Here is a 27853-nt window from a genome sequence, read left to right as displayed (position 1 = left end):
TCTCCAGTGTCGAAAACGGCATGGTGAGATTCGTGTCTTCTTGTCTCGGTCAGACCAATGATGTCGTACTTGATCATTCGCGCTTGTACCATCAGGTCCTCGATGGATGCATCTGATGCTAGCGTACGTGCATTGAAAGTACAGACGATCATTTTTGTCTTCCTTCGTTGTGGCAGCCTAGGTCGGCCTTGAGATTTTGTCGGCCTCTCCTTTCTCATCCTTCTCAGTGCTGCCATGTCGGTGAAGCCTTCAGGGTCAGGTGAATGAGACCAGTTGTAGTTACTGGTTTTGGCATATCGAATACACAGCGGATAGCTTGCCAGGCTCTTCCGTGCGGGCGGAATACTCTCGGTAGCTTGCCAGTCTTTCCGAGAGGTATAGAGGCTTTTTGGGTGACCTCTAATCACCCTTGTAGGTGTTACCATATTTGAACCCTATCAAATATGGTACGACAATTCCAGAAGACGGGTATTTAGTGTCTTATGATGTGTCGCGCGGCCGCTTGCGGCCGCGCGGGTCCGGAAAGCGTCCTGGAGTGTGGCGACGGCTGGGTAGTGGAAGTAGTGTCGAGAGTGGAAGTCTGCCAGTGGGGTATTTATCTGGGTAGGGTGGGTCTCCTGTGCACAATTCGATCCCTGGGTGGTTGATGGAAGCAGACAGGGCAGGGTAGGGTGGGGCTCCTGATTAGAATCCCTTTGTCACCTGTGGTGGTGGGAGCAAGCAGAGAAGCTATTCATAACATGATAACAATCACAATCATCCTGTTGTTCGTCGATTGCCTCAAGCAGGCACCAGAAATGTCTCCTTCGTCCTAGCCCTGAGATTTTAAAAGAGCCTTATTCAATGCTCTTTCAGGGCTAGGAGAATGAGACCTATTATTGTTACTGGTATTTGGCATATTGAGTATGACACGGGAAGTTTGCCAGACTCTGCCGTGCGGGCAGGATACTTTCGATAGCCTGCCGGGTTCTCCAAAGTAAAAACGAGACAATAAGACGTTGCATGGCCGCAAATGCGGCCGCATGCTCCCGGGAGCTGGGTTTTATAGTCTCTGGGTCTTGGTCATTGATGGGACCACCTGGCGCCTGCAGCAGCTGGTTGGGTGTAATGCCTACCTACTGGAAGATGGGGGATCTGGGTGGAGAAGGCCCAGTCCCGGTCTGAGCAGGCTCCGAGATCTCAGCCTCGGGACCCACATGCCTGGGTTCCTCTGCCGGTTCCTTCATGCATGAGGGTTGTCCGGACATATGGAGAGTGGTCTCAACATGGTTGTGGCTGGATCTGGAGGTCTTTGGCTGCCGGGGCTCTGCTCGGGACGGGGAGGGAAACTCAACCCGCCCCCCTCCAAGGGGCTCTGGTGAGGACAGCCAGACGTGGGGGCAGGAGACTCTGCGCTGTTCTCTTCCAGGAGCTGGGTTTTATTGTTTGATAGCTGGCAGTGTCTCCCACCCCACTCCAAGGGGCCCTGGTGAAGACAGCCAGGTGCAGGGGCAGGAGACTCTGCGCTGTTCTCTTCTGGGAGCTGGGATTTATAATTTTATAGTTTTATAGATAGTAGGGCTGGAGCAATAGCACAGCGGTAGGGCGTTTGCCTTGCATGCAGCCAACATGGCCGACCCGAGTTCGATTCCTCCGCCCCTCTCGGAGAGTCCTGCAAGCTACCGAGAGTATCTTGCCCGCACAACAGAGCCTGGCAAGCTCCCCGTGACGTATTCGATATGCCAAACACAGTAACAACAAAGTCTCCAATGGAGACGTTACTGGGCCCGCTCGAGCAAATCGATGATCAACGGGAGGGCCTTTACTTACTTACTTTACTAGTTTTATAGATGGCAGAGTCCCCTGCCCCACGCCTGGCTGTCCTTACCGGGGCCCCTTGGAGGGGGTGGGTTGAGTTTCCCTCCCCACCCCGAGCACAGCCCCGGCAGCCAAAGACCTCCAGAACCAGCCGCAACCATGCTGAGACCACTCTCCACACGTCTGGACAAGCCTCATGCATGAAGGAACCGGCAGAGGAACCCAGGCATGTGGTTCCCGGGGCTGAGATCTCCGAGCCTGCTCAGACCGGGACTGGGCCTTCTCCACCCAGATCCCCCTCTTCCAGAAGGTAGGTATTACACCCACCAGCTGCTGCAGGCGCCAGGCAGTCCCATCAACAGCCAAGATTCATAACTAGCAACACAAAATAAATTATCTAGTATCTGCCTATTGGGCAGGCTTGAGTGGTGGTGAGAAGGTGTAATGGTGGTGGGATTGGTGTTGAAATAGTGAATGTAATCCATTATTGTGAAAAACTTTATGAAAATAAAATTTAAAAAAAGAACAAGTGAATGGGAAAGAGAAAGAGTTCAGGAGTGACCATATGCTTTGAACGAGCTGACTCTGGTCTCTGGTTCAATAACTAGTATGATTCTCAGCACCTCAGTTCCCCAAGCATCCTGGGTACTCCCAGGGTGGCCTGGGTCTTCTCTAGCACTGAAGGGCTCACACAGCCCCACATACTCACACTCTCCATTGAATCTTGGTGTTATGGTTGACCAAGAATCACTGAGAGGGGCTTTGGACCTTTTTTTAGGGGGACTGTTATTATGGAAATCATGTAGAAATGAAAAAGATATATGGATATATTTTACCTTTATTTCTCTTGATTTTCTGCCCTAGTATCAAGTCTTACTTCCATAATTTGCAAAGTAGAATGTGAGAAGTATTGTGAGGAGTGACTTAGATCTCAGGTCGGGTTACCTGTTTTATCCACCCTCCTCCTTCCACCTATTTTATGACATATGATTATTACATAAGTCATGGACTATTGCCCTACCTTTTCTCCCCTGCCTGAATCCCTGTCCAAAACAAAGAGTATGTGCTTGCAACTGTTTACATAATCAAAGTTAATCTCTTACCTTCATAGTTTTCTATCCCAAGATTAAATCCAAAGTTCACATAGTAGCCAGACACAGTAACAACCAAGTCTCCAATGGAGACGTTACTGGGCCCGCTCGAGCAAATCGACGATCAACGGGAGGGCCTTTACTTTAGGCCTTTACCTTTCCTGAAAAAGTATTTCCCCAAACTTCTTCCTCACACTTCTTTTTTGTTATTGTTGTTTGTTTGCTTGCTTTCTCTTTTGATCACCCAGCAATGCACGGGAGTTACTTCTGGCTCTACACTCAGGGATTATTCCTAGCAGTGCTTGGGGTACCATATAGGATGCTGGGGATCAAACCCTGGTCAGTTGCATGAAAGGCAAATGCCCTACCTGCTATACTATCGCTCCAGCCCATTCCTCACACTTCTTAACTGTTTTCTCTCAATGCCTGCTTCCTTTGGCCTACCTCATTAGTTCTTATTTTGCCAAAAGTCCGGGTTTCTGCCCAGATTCAAGGGAAGGAGCACATTATTATTTAATTCATTCCTCAACCTTCTTCCGATTCTGGAACTGACTTTTAAACTCTGCACCTCACCCACCACCTACCCAAGGATTTGGGTCCTGATTTTTTTAAAAGGGTAAGGCTTGTGTTTTTTTTTCTAATTTCTGAATCTTCAAATTGTGACATCCAGAATTAATTTTAGTTGGAGTATGTTACTCTGTTGAAAGCTTCAAGAACTTAAGTAATTTAAGAAAATATTGTAGGAAAGCAGATAAGAGTCCTGGCAATTGAATTTGAAAAAGTCACTGAGTCTCCAAACAAAATACCAGCCCAAAGTCACACAGGCATTTAAGATGCAGAAAACTTGAGGGACCTGAGCAATATATCAGCGGGTAGGGTGCTTGCCTTGCATACAGCTGACTTGGGTTCAATCCTTGTCACTATATAGGGTCCCCTGGATCCTTTCAGGTGTGCCAGGTGTGATCCCTGGGTGCAGAGTTAAGAGTAAGCTCTAGGTATAACAGGGTATGGCCCCAAAACAAACTAACAAAAACATTTGAGAAGTCTGGAGCTCCACTGATATGTAGAAGTGTCTGACCCAGAAGAAGCTGAACCCCTGAGAATGGAGATCACAAACGGAGAAGCAAAGGTTATGATAAAAACATGAAGTTCTCCCCAACTTGACCACATCTTAGGAAAACTTTAGGTAGAAACCCTAAGTGAGTTTGGGGAAAGAATCTACAAAACTCACTTTGCAGAGGCAAACTGATTATATCCCCCATCTTGGGGGGACACCCACATCTCAACTTGGAAGGGATGCTTCCCATGTTAGGGGTTGCCCACACTATTATCTGAATTGAATACTCAGCTCTCTCCCCTCATCCCTTTTGAATCTGTTCCTCCCTCTCTCTCTTCCCTCATATTTCTCTAATGAAATTCACTATTTGTCTCTTTCGTCGAATTCTTTTCTATGAAGCTAGACCATGGACCTGGAAATGAGGACAGACATCAGGACTTGCTTCCGTTCTGCAACAACCAAAATAATTCCTCCTTCCAGCCTAACGCTGTGCTCCCTGAGAAATCCGGTGATGAGGACAGCTCCCCACTATGAAGATCAAATGAACATGTGTGTAACTTGACAGCTGCTGGGTGGGGCTGATGGGAGTGTCCACACTGGGCAGGTGCTCATAGCAGAGATCCATAGGAGGCTGTACGGGATTGCTGATGAACTGTGGGATGAATAATAAATAAAATGAATTAATTATTGATTCATTGGTATAAAATGAATGGTTTAACTGTTTCTGGGCTAGATTTCCAATGGCTGGATGCTTAGAGAAAAGGGTGCAAAGGAGAGAAGTCTGAGGACAAGTTTAAGAAGAGAAGAAGACACACAGGAATGGGACAGTGGACAAGGGGTTTGGGAAATTTGAGGTTTTTCTGCTTCTTCAATTTCTTTTTTGTCTTGTTTTTGGTTTTATGTTTTGTTTGTTTTTAAAGAGACAGCCTTTATTTTTAAAGATCAATACACTTGAGAACTGAAAAAATGGTAAAGTTTCTGGATCTTAATGATTTGGATATTGAAAAAAAACCACTGTTAACAAATCACCAGAAATAATCTGAATAAGTAGGAGAAAAACAGTACTATAGAAATTTTGCTAAAATAATTCCAGGCTGAGCGGTTTAACTGCCCTAACGCCACCTCCAAGATGCTGTTGTTCTTGTGCTAACGGACTGCTTCTTTACTAAACAACAGTGGCTTCATGAACAACCATCCCACATTTCTGTTCTTTCCTAACTAAAAAAAGCAACCAATTAAAAAACTAATGAATCTTCTCTTTCAGTGTTTCTTACAGATATGATTTCAGTCTTTTCATTCAGTAGTAGTATCAGTTCAGAGAGAGTTCATTGATGGTCAAACAGCAATCCACCAAAAGGGAACTGACAATCTAGGCTCATAGTGCAAGTGACATTTCTAAAATCTCAAACAGACAAAATTCTTAGGGGTTGCATTCAATAAGCTCAGTTAAGCAGCTGGCGACAGAACTAGAACATTTGCTAATTTTAATGATATCTTCACTTGGAGTTTCAGGGTTTCCAGATCTAACTGGAACTCTCACATCTCAGGCTTTGTATTTGGCCTTTCTGTTTTTACTGAGGACATAAACATGGGTCAAGTCCCTGAAGTATTCATTATAGTCAAGGACAAACTTGTCCAGAATTTCAAATCCAACAAAGTCTGGTCTATATTCAATGCTGTGAGGTGTCTTTTTTACGAGTAAACTTGCAACCTTGACCATCTTGGGATTATGTTGCTTGACAAGGACAGCAAAGTTTGCTTTGTTTTGCCAGTGTCAAAGACATCTTCCATGATAAAGACATTCTTTCCAGTTAAAGTTGACAGATTATCTTCATTGATGACTCCCAGTTAACTGGTCATTGCAGTACTAGTCGAATGAAATCAATAGTCATAGGACTTGGTCTGTTACTATTTTTGTTTAGGGCTTTGGTATAATCCAGCAAGTCAGCAAAGATTTTGTAGACCACCTTGAGCACACATAGGGCTGCAATGTGATGGCCTCCTAGCTCCATCACATCATGAGCGAGTCACTTGGTCCTGTCCATATTTAGTCTATGAGGAATAAACGCTTTCTCCAAATCCTCAACGTAGTGATTAGTTATACAATAAGTCTAGGTCAAAACCTGGCTCATATCATTGATCTTGCAGTCTACCTGGGTTCAATCCCTGGCATTCCATTGGTCCCCCAAGCCTACCAGGAGTGATTCCTGAGTGCAGAGCCAGGAGTAACTCTTACTACCACCAGGTGTGCCCCCTGTTTTTTAGAATGTCTCACAGGTCAGGTAGTGGACTAGAATCTGTGGTGAATCGAGCAATTCTCCAGTCCAATCACGATTCTGGGACTGAGGGTCGCCATAACGGAGATCACCAATTTGCAGGCTGAAGGCCGTCTGAAGACTAGGAAGTTGGCAACTGGGAGGAGGAGAAGGAGCTGCTTCTACAATTTCAATGAATCAAAACATAAAAAACAGCCTAGATGTCCTTTTATCCCTGCCCATGTCATTTATCTACACACATCAAAACCAACTTCATTATTTCTCCCACTCATTCTGCTTCTCCACCCCTGTGGTACTCTCCCAGTCCATGCCTTCATCATATTTTATTAAAGAGCAATTACTGTTATTGTGTTTGGCATATCGAATACATCACGGGTAGCTTGCCAGGCTCTGCCGTGCGGGTGAGATACTCTCGGTAGTTTGCCGGGCTCTCCGAGAGGGGTGGAGGAATCGAACTCGGGTCGGCCATGTTGGCCATTTGTAAGGCAAACGCCCTACCGCTGTGCTATCGCTCCAGCCCAAGTCTCATGATGGAGACATTACTGGGCCCGCTCGAGCAAATTGATGAACAATGGGAGGACCATGACCGTGATTAAAGAGCAATAGGAACAGCCTCATTTGATGTCCTGTTGGAGAATATAGTAGATTTGTGACTCCTAAGAAAAAGTTTTGCCATAGGAAAAGCCCACTTCCTGTAGCCTGTAGGGAAGAGTAATGTCTGGCAGAGATAGCCAGAAAAGTATATGGTTTTTCCCTATAGACTAAAATTCTGGGAGTGAAGTTTGAATAGAGGAAAAAGTTTGGAGCACAGGGCATTTGCCTCATCTGGTAAAAATGGCAAAGCAGAGAGAAGGCCTGAGTGAGCACCACTGACCTCTTTGACTCCTGATATAGTGCAAAAAAAATCTCTAAGGGGGTATGGTGCCGCCAGCAGGTCAATCTGTACCTGTGAGGCGAGTGTATCAGCAGCCTGAATGGTGCCTTCAGACTTCCAGATACCCCAAAATTGCTGCTGTGCCTTTGGCCAGACCCCAATAACTTGGGACAGAGTTTACCAAGAAAGTAAACGGTCAAAAGTTAGGTATGTGGGAGACACACCCACAAACCACCTCCAGCTCAGCTATATAATTGGAGGCATGACCTCTCTGGTTCCTGATCGGACTGTTTAATGGCCATGATCCCAGAGACTCAGAAACAAATCTCGAAACCCAACAGCTTTTGGCAGAAATGCATCTGGTCCCTGCAGTAGGTTAGTGGCGCTGGGCCAATCCAGGTACGAATAGGTTTCGTGCCTTGGCCTGTTCCCCCTGGCGGCCTGGTGGCCGTCACCCTCCAGAGGCCACTGGACAGTCAGATTTGGGCCATCAGTGACAAGACACGTGTAGCCTCATGGGATGGGGGGTGGAGCCAGCCCTTTCCTCCATATTCCAATTAGACCCCGAGTCGCTACCTACAAACAGCCTCTCTGGCTCCTGATCAAGCTGCTCAACGGCCATGATCCCAGAGACTCAGAAACAAATCTCAAAACCCAGTGGCTTTTGGCAGAAATGCGTCTGGACTGTGCAGTAGGTTACTGTTGCCGGGCCACTCCAGGCGGCAAAGGGTGCTGTCCCTCCGCCTGCTCCCCCAAGGCAGCTCGGTGTCTGCCATCCCCAGAGGCCACTGGACAGTCAGGTTTTGGCCAACAGTGATGAGATATGTGGGGCCTCACAGGATGGAGGTGGAGCTGGCCCTTTCCTCCCCATCCCAACGAGACCCCAAGTCACTGCCCATGAACGGCCTTTTGGCTCCTGATCAAGCTGCTTAACGGCCATGATCCCAGAGATTCAAGAACAAATCTCGGAATCTGTCAGGTTTGGACAGAAATCCCTCCAGATTTAAGTTTTGGAATTTCGAAATCACGCAGCCACGCAATCACGCAACATCATATGTTATTCTTTACCAGCAATAGTAAACAAATTGTCTACTTTTGTTGCCTTTTCAGCAGATCTGAGTGTTGGGGTAAAATCCCAAATAATAATGGTGGGTCTGGTGTCAAAATATTGAATGTAACCTAGAAAGATTGCATTCATCTGGGGAACATAAAGTAACAAAATAGACTAATACCCAAGAATGGCCAAGATTAGTACCAGAAATTTTGCTCCATGGCTTGGAGATCAGCCACACATGCTAGGGGAAAAGGCAGCTCAGATAGAGAAGGGAGCACCAAATAAAGGGTGTTGGGAGGATCCTCCCAGGATGGGAGGAGCATGCTGAAAGTAGACTATAGACTAAACGTGATTGCCACTCAATGCCTCTTTTGCAAACCACAACACCCAAAAGGAGAGAGAGAACAAAGTGGAATGCCCTGCCACAGAGGCAGGGTGGGATGAGAGGTATGGGGGGTGGGAGGGACACTGGGATCCATGGTGGTGGGAAATGGGCACTGGTGGAGGGATGGGTATTTGATCATTGTATAATTGAAACCCAAGCACAAAATTTGTAAGTCTACAACTGTACCTCATGGTGTCTCACTAATAAAAATTTAAAAAATATATTGAATGTAATCAAAGTAGAGAGAGAGTAATGTGGAAATCATCTGCTCCACAGGTAGGGGGAGGGTGTGGGATGGGGGTATACTGGGGTTTTGGGTGGTGGATAATGGGCACTGGTGGAAGAATGAGTGTTTCATTGTATGACTGAGACTTAAACCTTCAGCTTTGTAACTGCCCTCACGGTGATTCAATAAATAAAATTATAAAAAATGAAAAAAAATAAGGTGGAGTTCATGCCCAATTCAATCAGTTAATCAGTGGCTGAATAAATAGCAGTACTCTTACATTAAAAAAAAAAACTCTAAGCACCTTTGTTTTCTTTTTCCTTTTTTTTTAAATAATGTAAAAGTACTGCTATTCAGCCATTGATTAAGCTGATTGAATTGGGCATGAACTCCACATTACTTTTTTAAAATTGTATCACCATAAGATAGAGTTATAAAGCTTTCATGTTTGAGACTCAGCCATGCAATGATGGAACACCCATCCCTCCATCAGTATACACTTTCCACTACATCTCAGTCCTTACCCTGCCTCTATGGCAGACAATTTCCCCAATACTCCCTCTAAGTTTGGGCATTATGTTTTGCTCAAAATTTTTCATCACCATTTAAGCCTACCTGCCAGGGGCAGACACTAGATAATTTATTTTCCATTACTCATTTTGAATATCATGAGAGCTCACATGGCTGTGGTTATAAATGGTTGGGTTCCAGAGACATCTCTGTATGGCATTAATCCATTTTGGGATTCAATTGGGAGTCTCTGGGCCAGGGTTGCTGATGTGCTAAGATGGCACCCAGAGGCAAATTGTGGGCATGACAGCCAGTCTACTGGACAGGCTGGGACCTGGGGAGGAGCAGCCCGGATCCTCTGCCACCATGTGGCCTAGAGATTTAGTCCTAGAACCTGCATATGGGGTGTGGGGGGCTTGCTTGTGGAAGTTCTTGGTCACTGGGATTCCATCTGGAGTAGGCAGGGAGACTGCACCTACTCCATCTGGAGTGCCTGGTGAAACTGGCTCTGTTTGGGGCCTGGAGAGATCTCCAGAGCTGTGGTGTCTTCCAGGACTTCCTGCTGTGTTTCTGGGCCAGGGTTGTTGGTGTGCTAAGATGACGCCTGGAGGCAAACTGTGGGCATGACAGCCAGTCTGCTGGGCAGGTGGGGACCCAGGGAGGGATAGGCCGGGTCTCTGCCACCATGCAGCCTGGAGATTCAGTCCTGGAACCTGCATACCTGGGCCTTGCTTGTGGAGGCTCTTGGTCACTGAGATTCCATCTGGAGTAGTCGGGGAGACTGCACCTGCTCCACCTGGGTGCCCCAGTGAAATTGACCCAGTATGGGGCCTGGAGAGATCTCCGATGCTGTGATGTCTTCTGGGACTCGCTGTTGTGTCTCTGGTCAGACCTGTTGAAGCTTTGTTTTCTAAGGAAGGACCTCAATACCCCTGGTCTTGGTTTAGGGTTTTAATGCCCACAGCAAGATCCTGTGTAGAACTAAAACAGTTTGGGAGTTCTCAGAGTCTGCCAAAAGAAATAATTAGAAGTTCACCAACTATGGGAATGCCGACTGGTCCAGCCTTTCTGGAAAACAATATGGACAGTCCTCCATAAACTAGAAATTGAGCTGCCATATTACCCCGCAATACCACTTCTGGGAATATATCCCAAGGATGCAAAAAAAAACATAGTAGAAATGACATCTGTACCTATATGTTCATTGCAGCACTGTTCACAATAGCCAAAATCTGGAAAGAACCCAAGTGCCCTAGAACAGATGACTGGCTAAAGAAACTTTGGTACATCTACACAATGAAATACTATGCAGCTATCACGAGAGATGAAGTCATAAACTTTGCTTATAAATGGATAGACATGGAGAGCATCACGCTAAGTGAAATGAGTCAGAAAGAGGGACAGACATAGAAGGACTTCACTCATTTGTGGAGTATCGAATAACATAACATGAGGCTAACACCTCATGTAGATACAAGGGCTAGGGACAGTAGATACAAGGGCTAGGAGGATTGCCCCATAGCTGGAAGCCTGCCTCATGAGCAGAGGGGGTAAAGCAGATGGAAGAGAGAAGGGATCACTAAGAAAATTATGTCTGGAGGAATCAGTTGGGATGAAAGATGTGTGCCGAAGTAGATAATGGACCAAACATGATGACCTACCTCTCAGTGTCTGTATTGCAAACCATAATGCCCAAAAGTAGAGAGAGAGTATGGGGAATACTGTCCTGCCATGGAGGCAGGGGGAGGGTGGGGAAGAGGGGTATGCTAGATAGATTGGTGGTGAATGTGCAGTGGTGGAGGAATGGGTGTTTGATTATTGTTGTGATTGCAGCTCAAACATGAAAGCTTGTAACTTTCTCACAGTGATTCAATAAAATTTTTAAAATAAATAAATAAAATTTAAAAAGCAATGTCTGAAAAAAAAAAAGAAGTTCACCAACTATACCCTACTCTATGTCAGACAGCCCAGAGACCAGACAAGACTAGATTTCATGAAGTTGAGACTAGCTAAGGTGATGCAAGCAGAGTCTGGATCTGAAGCAGGACACCATTACTTGATGAAGACTGTCATGAGGGACTCACCATGAGGAATGAACAGGGCGCAGAAGAAAAACCAGAAAAAGAAGTGCCATGAATACCCCAAAGAAAATGCACAAACTAGAAAATTCTGAGAAGGTCAGATAAAAACTTATAGTTGGTGTATAGTGGTGGACAGGTGATGGGAGGGTCTGGGCAAGAGGAAGTTAGCACATACCTGCTGTGGCACTAATGGAACACTGAGGGTCCAGTACTCCATCCAGGTGTGGTCATCACCACTGGATTCTATCTTAACCATGGATAGAACACCATATTAGATCTGACTCAGAAACTGGAATCCTGGCACAAGAGGACAGTGACAAGGGCATGCAGATGTCACTAGATTCATCATTCAGGGTAATAATAAATTTAGCACCTGACATGTGCCTGTATGACCGTAGAGGACTGAATAATTGAGCTGTAAACCATACTTATAACAAAGTTTCTGAGAGTTTCCAGCCATTTGGAAAGTCAGGCCTTTCTTTATACCTGACAGACATAAGGAAATTTCGTTTTACAATTAGCTTACTACCTCTTCCTACATTCTACGCTCTTGAGGCTTTTTGACTCTCTTTTATCCAGGACTGGCTTTCTGGCATATGGGGGCTGAGTAGTCAGCCTCTCGGGGTCCTGCTCTCAGAGCCCAGTGTCCTTGGCCTAATGCTGTCACCTCCTTGAAATCGTGAATAAAATTTCAACCTGGGCCCCACACATTCACTGTACAGTGAGGCTTACAAATTACAGAGAGGCCCTTATTGTCCTGGTATGGTGGGGACAGTCTGCTATCGACTACTTTGCTGTTCCTGCTATTTCAGTATCCAGTGTCTTTTCTTGGAGGTTAAAACAGGATGTTGTGGAGACCAAGTAACACTAGGGATAGGGGTAGCAGTACTTTATTTTTTTAACCTTTTGAAGCTGTTTATTTTTGCTAGCATATTGCTTTTGCAAATGGTAGCAGTACTTTAAAGCATTTCCCAGCACACCACTGGACAGGGTAGACTGGATAAGTATAGTTATCAAAATCACCCACATTAGCCCTAGGACTCTGGGCTATTTTATTATTTGGGGGGAGGAGAGAAGCGGGGAATTTGTTTTTGTTTGAAGGGCTACACCCTCCGGTGCTCAGAGTTTACTCCTGGCTCTGTGCTCAGGGGTCATTCCTGGGGCCTCAGAGGACCATACGGGACGCTGGGGATGGAACCTGGGTCAGCCATGTGCAAGGCTTACCCACTGGCATACCTCAGCCTCATCCCCCGTAGGTTTTGAGAAATTTGGCTGGGAAAGAAAGCCTTTGTTTATAGTGTGTGCTATTTATCTGTGGCAACGGGTAAAGACAAAGCCTTTTTGCCTTGGCATTATTTTAAATCCTGAATCCCGACCTCCCCGGACAGGAGGGTGTAAGAAGACGGCCTGAATGAAGGTGCACATCGCTCCATCAAAGCCCTAGAAATCCGGGAACTCTGTCCCGGCCTGCGCCAGCTCCCCCGCCCCCAGCCCCTCCCTGCGCGCCTGCCCGGGGAGCCCGGGAGCTCCCCCAGGACCCGGGGCGCGGTGGGCTGCGCGATCCGCCCCTTGCGCGCGGCTCGGACTCGGCTCTGCGTGGCGTGGCGGTGGACGCTGCGGGCAGTCAGGGCGGCGCGCTGCCATGGAGCCCTCCTGGCTGGAGACTCGCTGGACGCGGTCCTTCTACCTGGCCTTCGTGTTCTGCCTGGCCCTGGGGCTGCTGCAGGCCATCAAGCTCTACCTACGGAGGCAGAGATTGCTGCGCGACCTGAGCCCCTTCCCCGCGCCCCCCGCTCACTGGTTCTACGGCCACCAGAAGGTAGAGGAAGGGAGGATGCTGGCGATTGCGGGGGAGCGGGGCTGCTTCCTTCCCTTCCCCCATCCCTCGGTCCCGCCTGGCCCCGGGGTCGCAGCATCTTGTCGCTGCCCTCGGCCTCTTCCCTCACCGCGCGCAGCGGAAAGGAGGCTCCCTGCAGTCATCCAGAGGATGCTGGGGGGCCGGGAGGAGCTTCTAAAACTCCGAATGCAGAACAGCAAAGCTGGGAGAACTAGGGTGTGTCTCAGAGCTTCGCTCATTTCTTGCATGTTTTTTGTATCCATTTCAAAAGGCCTCCCTCGTGAATGGCGGGAAACAAGAGTATGATGTCCTGTATAACACGCATTAATTGCAGAAGACATGCAAAAAATAGACTCAATATTTCCACCACCCCCACTCTACGTCATCTCCCCTGCCCCGCTCTCTGCCCTTTTATATTGTTTAATTAAAGCCTTACTTGTAAAATATTGCCACACTGCATTTCTAATTGAATCGTTTCGTTTTGCTCTTTCGGCGTTTGGGCCGCACCCTAAAAGGCGGGGAAGCCACACCCGCCTTGGGGCTTTCGCCTACCCTTGGGCAGGTTGTCCTGCCCTTGTTAGTGTTAAATCCACCCTGTAAGCGTCATATTTAGCAGGATGAATAATCACGCCATTTTTTTCTGTGCCAATATAATTGTATTTGTACCTTTAGTTAAATAGGAAAGTTTTACATTATCTTGTTTGTGTAAATGTCATCACTTACCTATGAGGTTCATTTTGTTCCTTTTCTCAGAGAGCTTTGGCCCCTCTCCAAGTATTAACTTTTTCCTTTTCTCATATGCTTGTTTTTCTGTATCTGCCACTTCCCCCTCCAAATACTCCAATAAGCTTGCCAAACACATCTCAATAATATTTGCAAATATTGAAGTGTACCGATATTTGTCCATCTGCTTTTCTGTAGGTATTTCTCCTTTTCCAATCTGAATTGTTTGCTCTCTAGATATGCTTGGTACACCGAATCATTGCTCCTTTTAAAATTTTTTTTTATTGAATCACCATGAAATACAGTTACAAAGTTGTTCATGATTGAGTTTCAGTCATAGAATGTTCCAGTGTCCATCCCTTTACCAGTGTACATTACATCGAAGTTCTCAGTCTCCCCCCCACTAACATCCCCATGCCCCACCCATGCCCCAATGGTAGGCCTCTCTCTCTCTCTCTCTCTCTCTCTCTTTCTCCCTGTCTATCTATCATCTATCTATCTCTCCCCTTCTGGGCATTATGGTTTGCAGTACAGGTACTGAGGAGTTATCATGCATATCCCTTTACTTCCTTTCAGCACTCTCAGAAGTTTTATTGTTCTGTATCATACATATTTCCTATTTCCTGGACTTGTCTTTTCTCTACTTTTATTTTTTGAGGGGTTATGTTTGGGGGCATACCTGGTAGTCCTCAGGGCTTCCTCCTGACTTTGTGCTCAGGGATCACTCCTGACAGTGCTCAGAAATCTATGTAGGGTTCTGGGGATCGAACCTGACTCTGTTGCATGCAAGACAAGTGCTCTAATCCCTGTACCATCTCTCCAGTCCCATTCTGTTTTCCTTTCTTCCTCATTCTCTTTTGATTTACAAAGTTGTTCATTATACAGTTGTTTCAAGCATTTAGTGTTCCAACAACACCAATGTGATCTTCCCTTCACCAATATCCCCAGATCCCTCCCAATCGCAGCCCGCCCCTTTGGCACATAACAAATTTACTTCGTATTACTTATTCCAACAAATCTTTAAGAACTGACAAGTAAAATAATCCGAAAATAAAATCAGTAGGGGCAATAGTGATGACTATACTATTTTGATCTGTGTAAATAAGAAAATTAAAACCATTTAATACAATATAAAAATACCTATTCTCATTTACAGATACACATTTTGGACTCTAGACTCTAAAGTATATTACATTTAATTTTATTTTACACTTGATATTATTATGGTAATAATCATGTCTCACCTGATATTAATATCACTTTTAAAGCAGTTCTGTGTTAATATATTTTGGAGTTTACATGGATATGCAAGGCCTATATATGTAAATTTTCCCTTTATACTTTATATAAACACTGTGGTTTACAAAGTTGCTCATGTTGATTTGTTATAGGCATTCAGTATTCCAACACCAATCCCATCACCATTACACCTTCCCTCCACCATTGTCTCCAATTTTCCTGACCACCGCTTACCTGCCCCTCAATAATTTAATTTATATTGCTTGTTATCAACAACTTGTTAACAGAATGATCAAAAAATGTTTTCTTAGAAGAAAGTTAGTGAAAATTGTTGCATCTCGCCGTGGACCCATTAAGTCCTTTTGTAAGAAATTACTAACAAGTTGCTACAGTTAAGTCTTCTATGTTTATATGTTGTTAATCAAGATTGGTTACCTTCTACTTTATATCCCATTCAATCTGGTATCCTACTACTGGTTTGTCAGTGTTGTAGAGTTTGAGGAAGCTTGAGGAAGCTCCAGGAAGTGCATAATTTTTAATGGGGTGGTAAAAATGGAGGTAAATTTTTGAGTGGGTGGCAGCTTTGGGGTGTATGTGTGACTGCTGGGGCTTACGAAAGTACAGGGAGATGGGGGTGGGTAGCCGATCCCAACTCAGTGAAAACCTGGAGATTTCAGTCACAAAACTTGCATACCTGAACTTTTCAGCAGATTAATTTCTAAGTGAGGCTTGTTCTAAGGCAGTGGGGTCTGTCCGGGGCCATGGTGGTGATTGTGGTGTTGGACTTCTTGGCTCTTAGGGTTTTCTTTGGACAAGTACTTCACTTTATCATTTTTTTATGGGTGACTTCCTGAAAATGAATAAATAGATGTCAGGTGAATTTTTTGAGTTCTCAAATGACTGCAAATGCATATATTGTAATTTCAGACTAGAATGATAGTTTAGCTGGAAATTAAATTATAACTATGGACATTTTTTTAAGATATTCATTGTTCTATTTTCTTCCAGATTTCAGAATGACTATTTAAAATTCTGATACCTTGCTGAGCCTTTTTTCTTTTTGAGTAGAGGCCCTGGTATTGGTGCTCAGCAGTTCCAGAAAACCTTTCTGACAGTTTTGAGCAATCTGGTCAGGAGTTCAATGCAGGGACAGTAGAGGCAGTGCTGCTTGGGGACCTCTAGGGTCATACCTAGAAGTATCTGGGAGACCATGTGGTGCAGAGGATCGAATTGGATTCTGCTGGCATGAAAAACATGCACCTTAATCTCAATACTGTCTCTCTAGCCTCTACCTTGATTTTCCCCATTTTTAAAATTGTGGTAAAATACACACAAACTTTAATATATTAACTATTTTTCAAGTGTATAGCTAAGGGATATTACATTTGCATTTTGTAACCACAGCATCCTCATCACCATCCATCCCTATAACTCTACCCATCTTGTAAAACTCACACTTAATATTGATTGGCTTATTCCACTTAGCATAATATCCTCAAGGTTAACTTATGTTGTAGCATGTATCAGAATTCCCTTCCTTTAAAAAAAATAGTCCATTGTATGCTCATTCCATATTTTATTTATCCATTTTACTATCAATGGACACTTAGATTGCTTCTACATTTTAGCTGTCAATAATGCTACTACATGAATAAAAGTGCACAAACATTTCTTTGAAACTTTCTTTCAATTCCTTTTTTTTTCAATTCTTTTGGATATACCCAGAAATAGAATTGTAGTATCATATGAAAATTCCATTTTTTTTAGGAAATGCCATGTTGTTCTTTGCTATGCCATTTACAATCCCATCAGAAGTGCATAATGATTCTATTTTCTCCATATCCTTGCTAACACTTGTTATTTTCTGCTTTTCTTTATTATTATTATTATTATTACCCATTCTTAGTGGCTTTTCCCTCCAGTAATCATTAATGGTGAAAATCTTGTCATGTGCTCAGTGTAATTTGTAAGTCATCTTTGGAGAAATGTCTATTCTCAATTTTCAGTTGGATTGTTGGGTTTTGATTCGTGAGTTTTAGTTCCCTTTATATTCTACATGTTATCCCCTATTAGATATATAATTTGAGAATATTTTCTTCTACACTGTGACTCTCTTTACTCTGTTAAAAACTATATTTTCACACATATTTTTAAAATTTCTTAAGGACCAATTTGCTTATTTTTCTTTTTCCTATACCTTTACCTGGCATATCTAAGACATTGTTGCCAGATCTAATGGCATTAAGCTTTTCTTCTCTGTTATTTTTCTAAGAGTCTTAGTTTTAGGTCCTTCTCTTGGGTCTTTGATGTATTTTGAGTGGATTCTCATAATGGTGTCAGGTAAGGATTCAGCTTCTTTCTGTCATTTATAGACAACCAGATTTCTCATCACAATGTGTTGAAGTCTGACCTTTTTACATGGAATGATCTTGGATCTTATAAAGACATCATTAGATCATAACTTAAAGAGTTTATTCTGGGCTTTTTATTCTATTCTTTTTATTTTTATTTTTGTCACACCCAGCGATGCACAGAGGTTAATCCGGGCTCTGCACTTAGGAATTACTCCTAATAGTGCTCAGAGGACCATATGGGATGCTGGGAATAGAATCCAGGTTGGCTGTGTGCAAGGCAAATGCCCTACCTGCTGTGCTATTACTCAAGCCCCCTTCTTTTCCTTTTTTAAAAAATATTGAATCATAATGAGATAAACAGTTACAAAGTGGTTCATGATTGTGTTTAAGTCATATAATGTTTCAACACTCATCTCTTCACCACTGTACATTTCCCACTACCCATGTCCCCAGTTTCTCTCCCATTCCCCATCCCCCACCTGCCTCTGTGGCAGTCAACTTTCTTCCTTCCTACTTTGTCTCTGTTTCTTCTCTCTCTCTCTCTCTTTTCTTTTTCTTAACATGAATCCCTTTATGTTAGAGTCATGCTTATTTGATCATTGCAGATAGTAAGTTTTGTAATCAGAAAATGTGACTCTTTCAGCTTTGTTCTCTAAGTGAAGGTTAGCTTTACTATTCAAGCTTCTTTAACATTCCATATGAATTTTAAGATAAATTTCTCTGCTTTTCCAAATAAAAAAGTCATGAGAATTTTACATGGGAATTACATTGAATTTGTAGATTTCTTCAGCTAGTATTGATATAACAGTCATAAGTTTTTCATTTCATGAAAATGAAATATTTTTCCACCTTCTTATGTCTTTGTTTTAATGTTCCTTCAGCAACGTTTTACAGTTTTCACTGAACAATTCTTTTACTTTGTGGTCTGGAAATATTTGCTATTCCAATAATTGACTTTAGTGCACACCTGGAAGCTTTGCTGTTAGGCATCCCTGGCACTGGAAACAAACAAACAAACAAAAACGGCGTTTGGTTGCTGGCACACAAATAAAAAAGAATGGGGAATAAAATAAATTACAAAAAATTAGCCATCATAACTTAATTTCCAAGAACTCTGTCTTATTCTTGATTTAGTCTGGTGGTGCACTAAAAATTGTGCTAAAACTGAGTGGCTTAAGACAACAACTAACTGATTTTCCTCAGGCCTTTCCAAGTTAGGAGGCATTTGAGCTGGACTAGGCTAGGAGGTTTTGCTCTTATGAGCCAAGCTCAAATGACTTTGGCTTGGTTCACTGATATATCCGCATCCACTTGCCAGGTCATAGGAAAGACTGGTTGTTACCTTGGATGCCTTGGTTCCCCTACATTGGCTCTATTATCATTTGGATCGTTAGCCTGGCTTTGTTTACCTAGTGTTAAGTTCCCAAGAATAATAAGATACCACGTTTTAATGTGCACGGGATTTTTTAAGTCTCTGAATCTTAAAAGTCTTGCTCCAATTGACCAGAGCTAGTTATCTAATAAAATCCAAATCCCTTGTAACCTGATTTTAGTTCTAAAAATCCTGCATTCTGGTTCAGTCCCAGGCAAGTTGGAAGAGCTGGTCCTCCGATCATGGTAGCTTGCTACAGAATATGACAAAAGAGGGACAGAACAGGGAGAAAGAATCTAAGATGGGAGCTGCTGTCTTTTGTAACTGAGTCTTGGAACTCTCCTAACATTGTTCCTGCTGTTTGTAGTTAGTCACACTAACAAGTCCTTATACAGTGTGGGAGGAGAGAGCAGAGCTCAGTGGAGATCAGTGGAGCCATTTTGGAGACAAGTTACTATAGTTTGCTTTGTTTTATTTCTGTCATGTTGGGTTGATTCTCAAATGTCAGATGGTCTTGGACTCTCACTTCATATTTAAGAGTAAAGCACCTTTGGAAGCCTTGTACATGTCAAGGGTTCTCCCTGAAAACAAGCCTGTTTGAGAATTCAAACTATCAACATCTGTATGGTTTCCAGTCTCCTACAGAAGACTCTGTCTTTCACCTGTAGTGGAAGATGGGACTTGTAGGAGCAGAGAAGAGAAGGGAGGAAGAACTGAACAGCCTGTCACTTACACTCTCACTTTTCTCTTCTGTTTCATCAAGTCTTTCTCCACTGACCCCCATAATGCATGCTTTCTTCAAGTCCAGAGTCCTCCTGGTTTAATTTCTCTCGAAAAGAATGTCTGTGCTGTGTTGTGGAACTTACAGGGGAGTTGTATGAAAAAAGGAAGGAGATCTGGATCAAAAGTGCACTTGTGCTAGCCTCACTCCCTTTTTGATTCATTGTTCTATAGTGATTTTTTAAAAATTTAACTGAATGAACTTTTCCCTCAACTTATCCTTCTTCAACTTCCTCTGTTTATCACACAAGTATGATGTTTACTCCCATGCTTCCGGGAGTTGGACTTGAGAAAGATCATCAGTCAAATGATCTGAAAATGATTCTAGAATCCGTTCCACCAACTATTAAAATTTTGTGTTAAAGCAATGCTTCTTAAACTACCTGTAGTGAAGAAATAAATGGGTTTTTACCCAGAATCTGTAGTATACATTTACTTTCATTTTCAAAAAAGATAAAAAATTACAAAAATGTCAAATTGTTATAAAATATTCTAAATTTATGTACCATTATATAATTACATCATCATGGACTGTGTTTTGATTAGGGCCATGCTAAGTCTTCTGCTCATTTTTATAAATAGGGATCATTTGCAGAGGTGCTGAGGGGGCCCAGGGTCACACTCGGGGTTTGCCTATCCTGTTTGTGTTTGCCTGAAAGTATAGTACTTGGGCCCAGCAGTACTCAGGTACTATACTCAGTCATTCTCAAGAGGGTAGCAGGCATGCAGTGCCAGGGATCAAATACAGGGCCTTGTGCATAATTAACATGCAGCCTACCATGTAAGCCATTTCCTCAGTTCCATAAAGTCTCTTACTCCGTGTATTTATTTTTTAGTTCTAATGTCCATTAATTAAATTGCATAAATCCATTCTCCCATTGTGTTGCCATGGACTTTTGTTGGTACTTGCTCTGTATTTTTTTTCTTTTATATAGATGCTCTGTACTTTTAAGTCCTATATATAAGAGAGATAATTCTGTATCTAGCTCTTTCCTTCCCATAACATTGAGTTTTTAATAAACGTCTGCTAAGCCAGGGACATCGCTCAAAGGGCTGTGTGCATTCTTGAAAAGTAGAAGCCCTAGCTTCAGCATCTGAGCACCACTGGAGAGAACTCCAAGCACTATAGGAGCATGGTCCCAAAACAAAACAACAGAAGTCTACTAATGTCCTCACATAAGTGGTATTGTTTTTATTTATTTAATTATTTGTTTAGCTGTGCTAAGGATCGAACTCAGGGTCTCACATATGCGAGTTAATTGCTATGCGACATGAGAGACATCCTGACCCTGATTTTGTTTTAAAATCTATTATTCCATTTAACTCATTTAACCCACTGGCCACAGTGTGGCTTTCAACTGGAAAATTCCGTCAGTTCCTACACCATATGAGGACTTCTACTGCCACTTCATCTTGTTCCCTGTTGCTCTCTATCTCTGTTACTCCTTTTCCCTTGCGCTTCTGCATTCCATTTTAGTTTGGTGGTTTTTAGAATGTTTTTCCTAGTTTTTTCTCTTATTTATGTTTTGTGTTTTTGCTCTAGATTTTTATTTTGGGTTCCCATGAGGTTTATATTAAACATCTCATACATGAAAGCTCTTTTTTTGTCGATAGAATCTTATCTTCGTTTGCCTGTATGGAGCAATCAAAGAATCCATCGTGTTCTTCCTCTCCTGTAATTCTGTTTTGTTTGGGGGTCACATCTGGTGATACTCTAGGGTAACTCCTGACTCGACACTCAGGAATCACTCCTGGCTGTGCTCAGGGGATCATATGGGATGATGGGGATGGAACCCGGGCCAGCCACATAAAAGGCAAGTGCCTTACCCACTATACTCTCTGTCCCCTTTCCTGTAATGTTTTTGTTGTCACAAATTATTCCCTCTTATACTGTAAATTTGTTCATAAATCAAGGTAGCTACCCGTGATGTATTTGATTTGCCAAACACAGTAACAAGTCTCACAATGTTACTGGGCCCGTTCAAGCAAATTGATGAACAATGGGAGGACAGTGACAGTGACAGCTATTATTATTTTAAATTGTCTTTATCTCCAACTTGTAAACTCTAAGTATTTAACACACCCTTCTGAAATAAAGTTGCAATGTTTCTAATTCTATAAAGAGCTCCTTGAACATTTCTTGTAAGTCAGGTTTTGTGGTAATAAAGCTTAGCTTTTTATTTTTCTGGGAAAACTTTTACTTCTTCATATTTAGAGTACAACTTTGTTGGATAGAGATTACTTGCACAGCAAATATTATCTTTATTTTGTATGTCATTCCATTCTCTCATGACCTGAATATTTTCTGCTGAGAAATCTAAGAATACTCTACTAGGGGTACCTTTGTATCCCTAGTACTTTTAAAAATCTACGACCATCTCCAAATGCAACAGTTATGTGTACCTAGGTTGAGAAGTCAACATGATAAATGACCTGGCACCTGAGTTGCGCAGGAGAGAGTGGCTTGAAATGCCTTCAAGAGCATTGAAGAAATAGCTAAGAGGATGAAGAACCTCTGGCTCTGGGCACATCTCTTCGATTCCACTGTTCTTCCTGCATTAACAGATGCCTCAGAGACCTGGGCCCTATGAAAAAAGGGTGAGAACGCTATTCAGGTCTCTCAAAGAGGAATTGAAAGAGCTATGCTTGGAGTATTACGTTTCACTCAAATGAGAGAAAGAATCCGGTGTTCTGATGTCTGTCAACAATCAAGAATCAGGGACGCTGTTTCATTTGCCAAGGTGTCAAAAATCAGATGGGCTAGACACATAATGAGATTTAGAGATGACCGCTGGACTAGAGCCATTACCGACTCGATTACACAGGACGTCAAAAGACTATATGGCCGCCCACCTACGAAATGGTCAGACTTCTTCATCAAGACCCTGAACGATCAGTTTGAGACTCTTCATGTTCCAAGAATGAACAGACACCATGGGCTACACTAGCACGCAACAGGGACAAATGGAGACGTTACTGGCAGCCACTCAAGCAAATCGATGATTAACAGGAAGTCAACTGATCAAATGACTTTTTAATTTTTATTAGATACCCATGATTTAGGGCGGAGCAATAGCACTTCGGGTAGGGCGTTTGCCTTACACGCGGCTGACCCAGGTTCAATTCCTCTTGCCCAACAAGCTACCAAAAGTATCCTGCCCGCAGGGCAGAGCCTGGCAAGCTCCCTATGGCATATTCGATATGTCAAAAATAGTAACAAGTCTCACAATGGAGACGTTACTGGTGCCCGCTTGAGCAAATCGATGAACAAAGGGAGGAGAGTGCTACCCATGATTTACCAAGTTGTTCATATACAGTTGTTTCAAGGTATTCAATGTTCCAACATCAATCCCACCACTACTGTGACCTTCCCTTCAAGTGTATCTCCTGTTTCCCACCCACCCACCCAAGACAAGTATCTGAAATCTGCATCTCAAAAACTAGTCTGGCTAGAGCCTGGAACCTACAAATCAAAGATCAGGCCTGGCTAGCACCTGAGATCTGCATGTCAAAGACCAGCCAGGTTTCTGTGAGAAAAGGAAAACTGCCCCTTAAAATATACTGAAATTATTTACTATAGGCAGTTTGAAGGGGAATAATGTTCAGCCTCATCCAAACTAGTCAGGACACAGGAGAAATCTCACCCATTTTCATGGATCCCTGTGTTCCTACCCATTGTGCAGTACAGTCTACATGGGCTCACCCTGACAGCTCAGTCCAGCCCCATCATCATGCTAGAGGATGTTGAGTGGGGGTAGGGTGCTGGGACTCTTAGCAGGGCAGGGACTTGGCCCACACCCATTCCTACAGGGCATCAGCGATCTTAGCCAGGAAACCCAACTTACCTGAGATGACTCAGGAAGCTGAGATTAGTCCTGTCCTTAAAAATCTTTACCATTGCCTTTTTAAAAAAAAATTTTATTAGTGAAACACCAGGAGGTACAGTTGTAGACTTACAAATTTTTGTGCTTGGATTTCAATTATACAATGATCAAATACCCATCCCTCCACCAGTGCCCATATGCCCTTACCATTGCCTTTTGATTTTTTTTAAAAGTGAAACAGCATGAGGTACAGTTGTTGACCTTACAAGTTTTTGTGCTTGGGTTTCAAGTATACAATGATCAAGTACCCATCCTTCCACCAGTGCCCATTCTCCACCCCCAATGATCCCAGTAACCCTACCACCCCTTCCATCTCCCCAATCCCATCCTGGCTCTGTGGCAGGGCATTCCCTTTTGTTCTCTCTCTCCTTTTGGTTGCTGAGGTTTGCAAAAGAGGCATTGAGTGGCAATCAAGTTCTATCTATAGTCTACTTTCAGCATGAATCTCCCATCCTGGGAGGATCCTCTCAACACCCTTTACTTGGTGTTCTCTTCTCAGTCTGAGCTGCTCTTTCCCCTAGCATGTGCGGCTGAACTTCAAGCCATGGAGTGAACCTCCTGGTACTTATCTCAACTACTCTTGGATGTTAGTCCCCTATTTTGTTACTTTATATTCCCCAGATGAATGCAATCTTTCTATGTCTGTCCCTCTCTTTCTGACTCATTTCACTTAGCATGATACTTTCCATGTAGTACCACTTGTATCTAAATTTCATAACTTCATCTTTTCTAACAGCTGCATATTACTCCATTGTGTAGATGTACCAAAGTTTCTTTAACCAGTCATCTGTTCTCAGGCACTCGGGTTTTTTTCCAGATTTTGGCTATTGTGAACAGTGCGGCAATGACCATAGAAGTGCAGAAGTCACTTAGGCTATACTTTTTTGCCTCTCTGGGATATATTCCCAGGAGTGGTATTGCTGGGTCAAATAGGAGCTCAATTTCTAATTTTTTGAGAATCGTCCATACTATTTTCCAAAAGGGCTGGACCAGTCAGCATTCTCACCAGGAGTGAAGGAGAGTCCCTTTCTCGCCACATCCGTGCCAACACCGGTTACTTTTGTTCCTTTGGATGTGGGCCAGTCTCTGTGGTGTGAGATGATATCTCATTGTTGTTTTGATCTGCATCTCCCTGATGATTAGTGATGTAGAGCATTTTCTCATGTGCCTTTAGCCATTCGGATTTCTTCTTTAAGAAAGTTTCTGTTCATTTCGTTGCCCCATTTTTTGATGGGGTTGGATGTTTTCTTCTTGTGGAGTTCACTCAGTGCTTTGTATATCTTTGATATCAACCCCTTATCAGATGGGTATTGGGTGAATATCCTTTCCCATTCTGTAGATTGTCTTTGTATTCTGGTCACTATATCTTTTGAGGTGCAGAAGCTTCTTAATTTAAGATAGTCCCATTTGTTTATCTCTGTTTCCATTTGGCTGGTCAGTGGACTGTCGTCTTTGAAGATACCGTTAGCCTCAATATCGTGGAGGGTTTTGCCGACCTTGTCTTCGATGTACCTTATGGATTTTGGCCTGATGTTGAGATATTTAATCCATTTTGATCTGACTTTTGTGCATGGTGTTAAGTCGAGGTCTAAGTCCATTTTTTTGCATGTGGTTGTCCAGTTATGACAGCACCATTTGTTGAAGAGGTTTTTCTTGCTCCACTTCACATTTCTTGCTCCTTTATCAAAGATTAGATGTTCAGACATCTGGGGTGTGTATACAGATATTCCACCCTGTTCCATTGGTTTGCGGATCTGCCTTTGTTCCAGTACCATGCTATTTTAATTATTACCGCTTTGTAGTATATTTTGAGGTTGGGGAAGGTAATGCCTCCCTCCCCACATCTTTTTCCCAAGAATTGCTTTAGATATTCGTGGGCATTTGTTGTTTCATATGAATTTCAGGAGTGCTTGATCTATTTCTTTGAAGAATTTCATGGGTATCCTTATAGGGATCACATTGAATCTATATAATGCTTTGGGGAGTATTGCCATTTTGACAATGTTAATTCTTCCTATCCATGAGCAGGGGATAAGTTTCCATATCCTCGTGTCCTCTTTTATTTCATGGAGTAGCATTTTGTAGTTTTCATTGTAGAGGTCCTTTACCTCTTTAGTTAGGCTGATTCTGAGGTATTTGATTTCTGGGGTACGATTGTGAACGGGATTGTTTTTTTCCTGTCACTTTCTTCTGTCTCATTATTTGCGTATAGGAAAGCCATAAATTTTGGGCATTAATTTTATAGCCTGCAACTTTACTATACAAGTCTATTGTTTCTAGGAGTTTCTTGGTAGAGGATTTAGAGTTTTCAAGATATAGTATCATATCATCTGCGAATAGTGAGAGCTTGATTTCTTCCTTTCCGATCTGGATGCCTTTAATGTCTTTTTCTTGCCTAATCGCTATTGCAAGTACTTCCAGTACTATATTGAACAGAAGTGGTAATAGTGGGCATCCTTGCCTTGTCCCTTATCTTAGAGGTAAGACCCTTAGTTTTTCCCCATTGAGGATAATGCTTGCCATGGGTTTGTCACAGATGACTTTGACTATCTTTTTTTTTTCCTTGAATTTTTTATTACTGAAACACCATGAGGTACAGTTGTAGACTTACAAATTTTTGTGTTTGGATTTCAGTTATACAATGATCGAATACCCATCCCTCCACCAGTGCCCATTCTCCACCACCACCAGTCCCAGTATCCCTCCCACCCCCCTTTTCCCCATCCCACCCTACCTCTGTGGCAGGGCATTCCCTTTTGTTATCTCTCCTTTTGAGTGCTGTGGTTTGCAAAAGAGACATTGAGTGGCAATCTTGTTCAGACTATAGTCTACTCTCATCACGCATTTCCCATCCTGGGAAGATCCTCCCAACCCCCTTTATTTGGGGCTCCCTTCTCTATCTGAGCTGCCTTTTCCCCTAGCGTGTGCAGCTGGCCTCATAGCCATGGAGTACTTATCTCGTACTTATCTCGTCTATTCTTGGGTGTTAGTCTCCTATTTTGTTACTTTATGTTCCCCAGATGAATGCAATCTTTCTATGTCTGTCCCACTCTTTCTGACTCATTTCGCTTAGCATGATACTTTCCATGTAGTACCACTTGTATGTAAGCTTTGACTATCTTGAGGAAAGTTTCTTCAAAACCCATTTTGGTGAGAGTTTTCATCATAAAGGGGTGCTGTATCTTGTCAAAGCTTTCTCTGTGTCTATTGATATGATCATATGGTTTTTATCTTTATTTTTGTTGATATGATGGATTATGTTGATTGATTTCCTGATTTTTTAAAATTGAATCACGATAAGATCACAGCTGCAAAGTCATAATTGGGTTTCTATCATAGAATGATCCAATACCCATTTCTTCACAACATTTCCCATCACAAATGTGAACATTCTTTTTAATTGATTTTTATTAGAAACACCATGGCTTGCAAACTTGTTCATTATATAATATAGTTACTTCAAGCATTAAGTATTCCAACACCACCAGTGTGACCTTCTCTCCATCAATATTCTCAGTTTCCCTCTCAATCCCAAACAGCCCCCTTTAGCACATAACAATTTTTGGGGGGGAACCACACCCAGATATGCACAGGGGTTTCTCCTGGCTCTGCACTCAGAAATTATTCTTGGCGGTGCTTAGGGGACCATATGAGATGCTGGCAATCGAACCCAGGTTGGCTGCATGCAAGGCAAACGCACTACCCGCTGTGCTATCGCTCCAGCCCCAACAAATTTATTTTCTATTGCTTATTCCAACAACACTTTAAGAACTGGCAAATAAAATAACCAGAAATTAAATCAGGAAGTGTCAATTAATGATGACTATATGATTTTGACCTATGTAAATAATAAAATTAAAACCATTTAATACAATATAAGATACCTATTCTCATTTACATTATATACATTTTGGACTTTAGAATCTAAAGTATATTACATTCAATTTTATTTTACACTTGGATCTCATTATGGTAACAATCATGTCTCACCTAACATTACTAACACTTTTAAAGTAATTCTGTGTTAATATATTTTGGAGTTTATATGGAATATGTAGTGCCTACATATGTAAATTTTCCCCTTAGGCTTTATATAAACACTGTGGTTTAGTAAGTTGTTCAAAATCGTTTGTTTGGGGCATTCAATATTCCAACACCATTCCCACCACCATTATGTCTTTTCTCCACCATTGTCTCCAATTTTCCTAACCACCCCTTAAGCATACCCCCTTAGCAGGCCTTCAATAACTTATTTTATATTACCAATAATTTGTTAACAAAATGAGAAAAAATAAATTTCCCTAGAAGAAAGC

General features: G+C 42.8%; 1 protein-coding gene and 1 pseudogene across 1 annotated transcript in view; one reads left to right on the top strand and one right to left on the bottom strand.

Annotated features, from left to right (window-relative positions):
* Positions 1-5488: 5488 nt before the first annotated feature.
* Positions 5489-6301, bottom strand: LOC130031126 (hypoxanthine-guanine phosphoribosyltransferase-like; annotated as a pseudogene).
* A 6662-nt stretch (positions 6302-12963) lies between these two features.
* LOC130031124 (cytochrome P450 4X1) overlaps positions 12964-27853 on the top strand; it is a 47871-nt gene continuing 32981 nt past the window's right edge. The window contains exon 1 of the mRNA XM_056122402.1: positions 12964-13170. Coding sequence (XP_055978377.1) covers positions 12994-13170 — 177 coding nt within the window. The 5' untranslated portion in view covers positions 12964-12993. The remainder of the gene's footprint in view (positions 13171-27853) is intronic.

This window comes from Sorex fumeus, unplaced genomic scaffold (genome assembly GCF_029834395.1).
Source record: "Sorex fumeus unplaced genomic scaffold, SorFum_2.1 ptg000045l, whole genome shotgun sequence".
NCBI classification, from domain to species: Eukaryota; Metazoa; Chordata; class Mammalia; order Eulipotyphla; family Soricidae; genus Sorex; species Sorex fumeus.
Note: the sequence above shows the minus strand (reverse complement) of the source record. Positions and strands in the feature narration are given on the sequence as shown.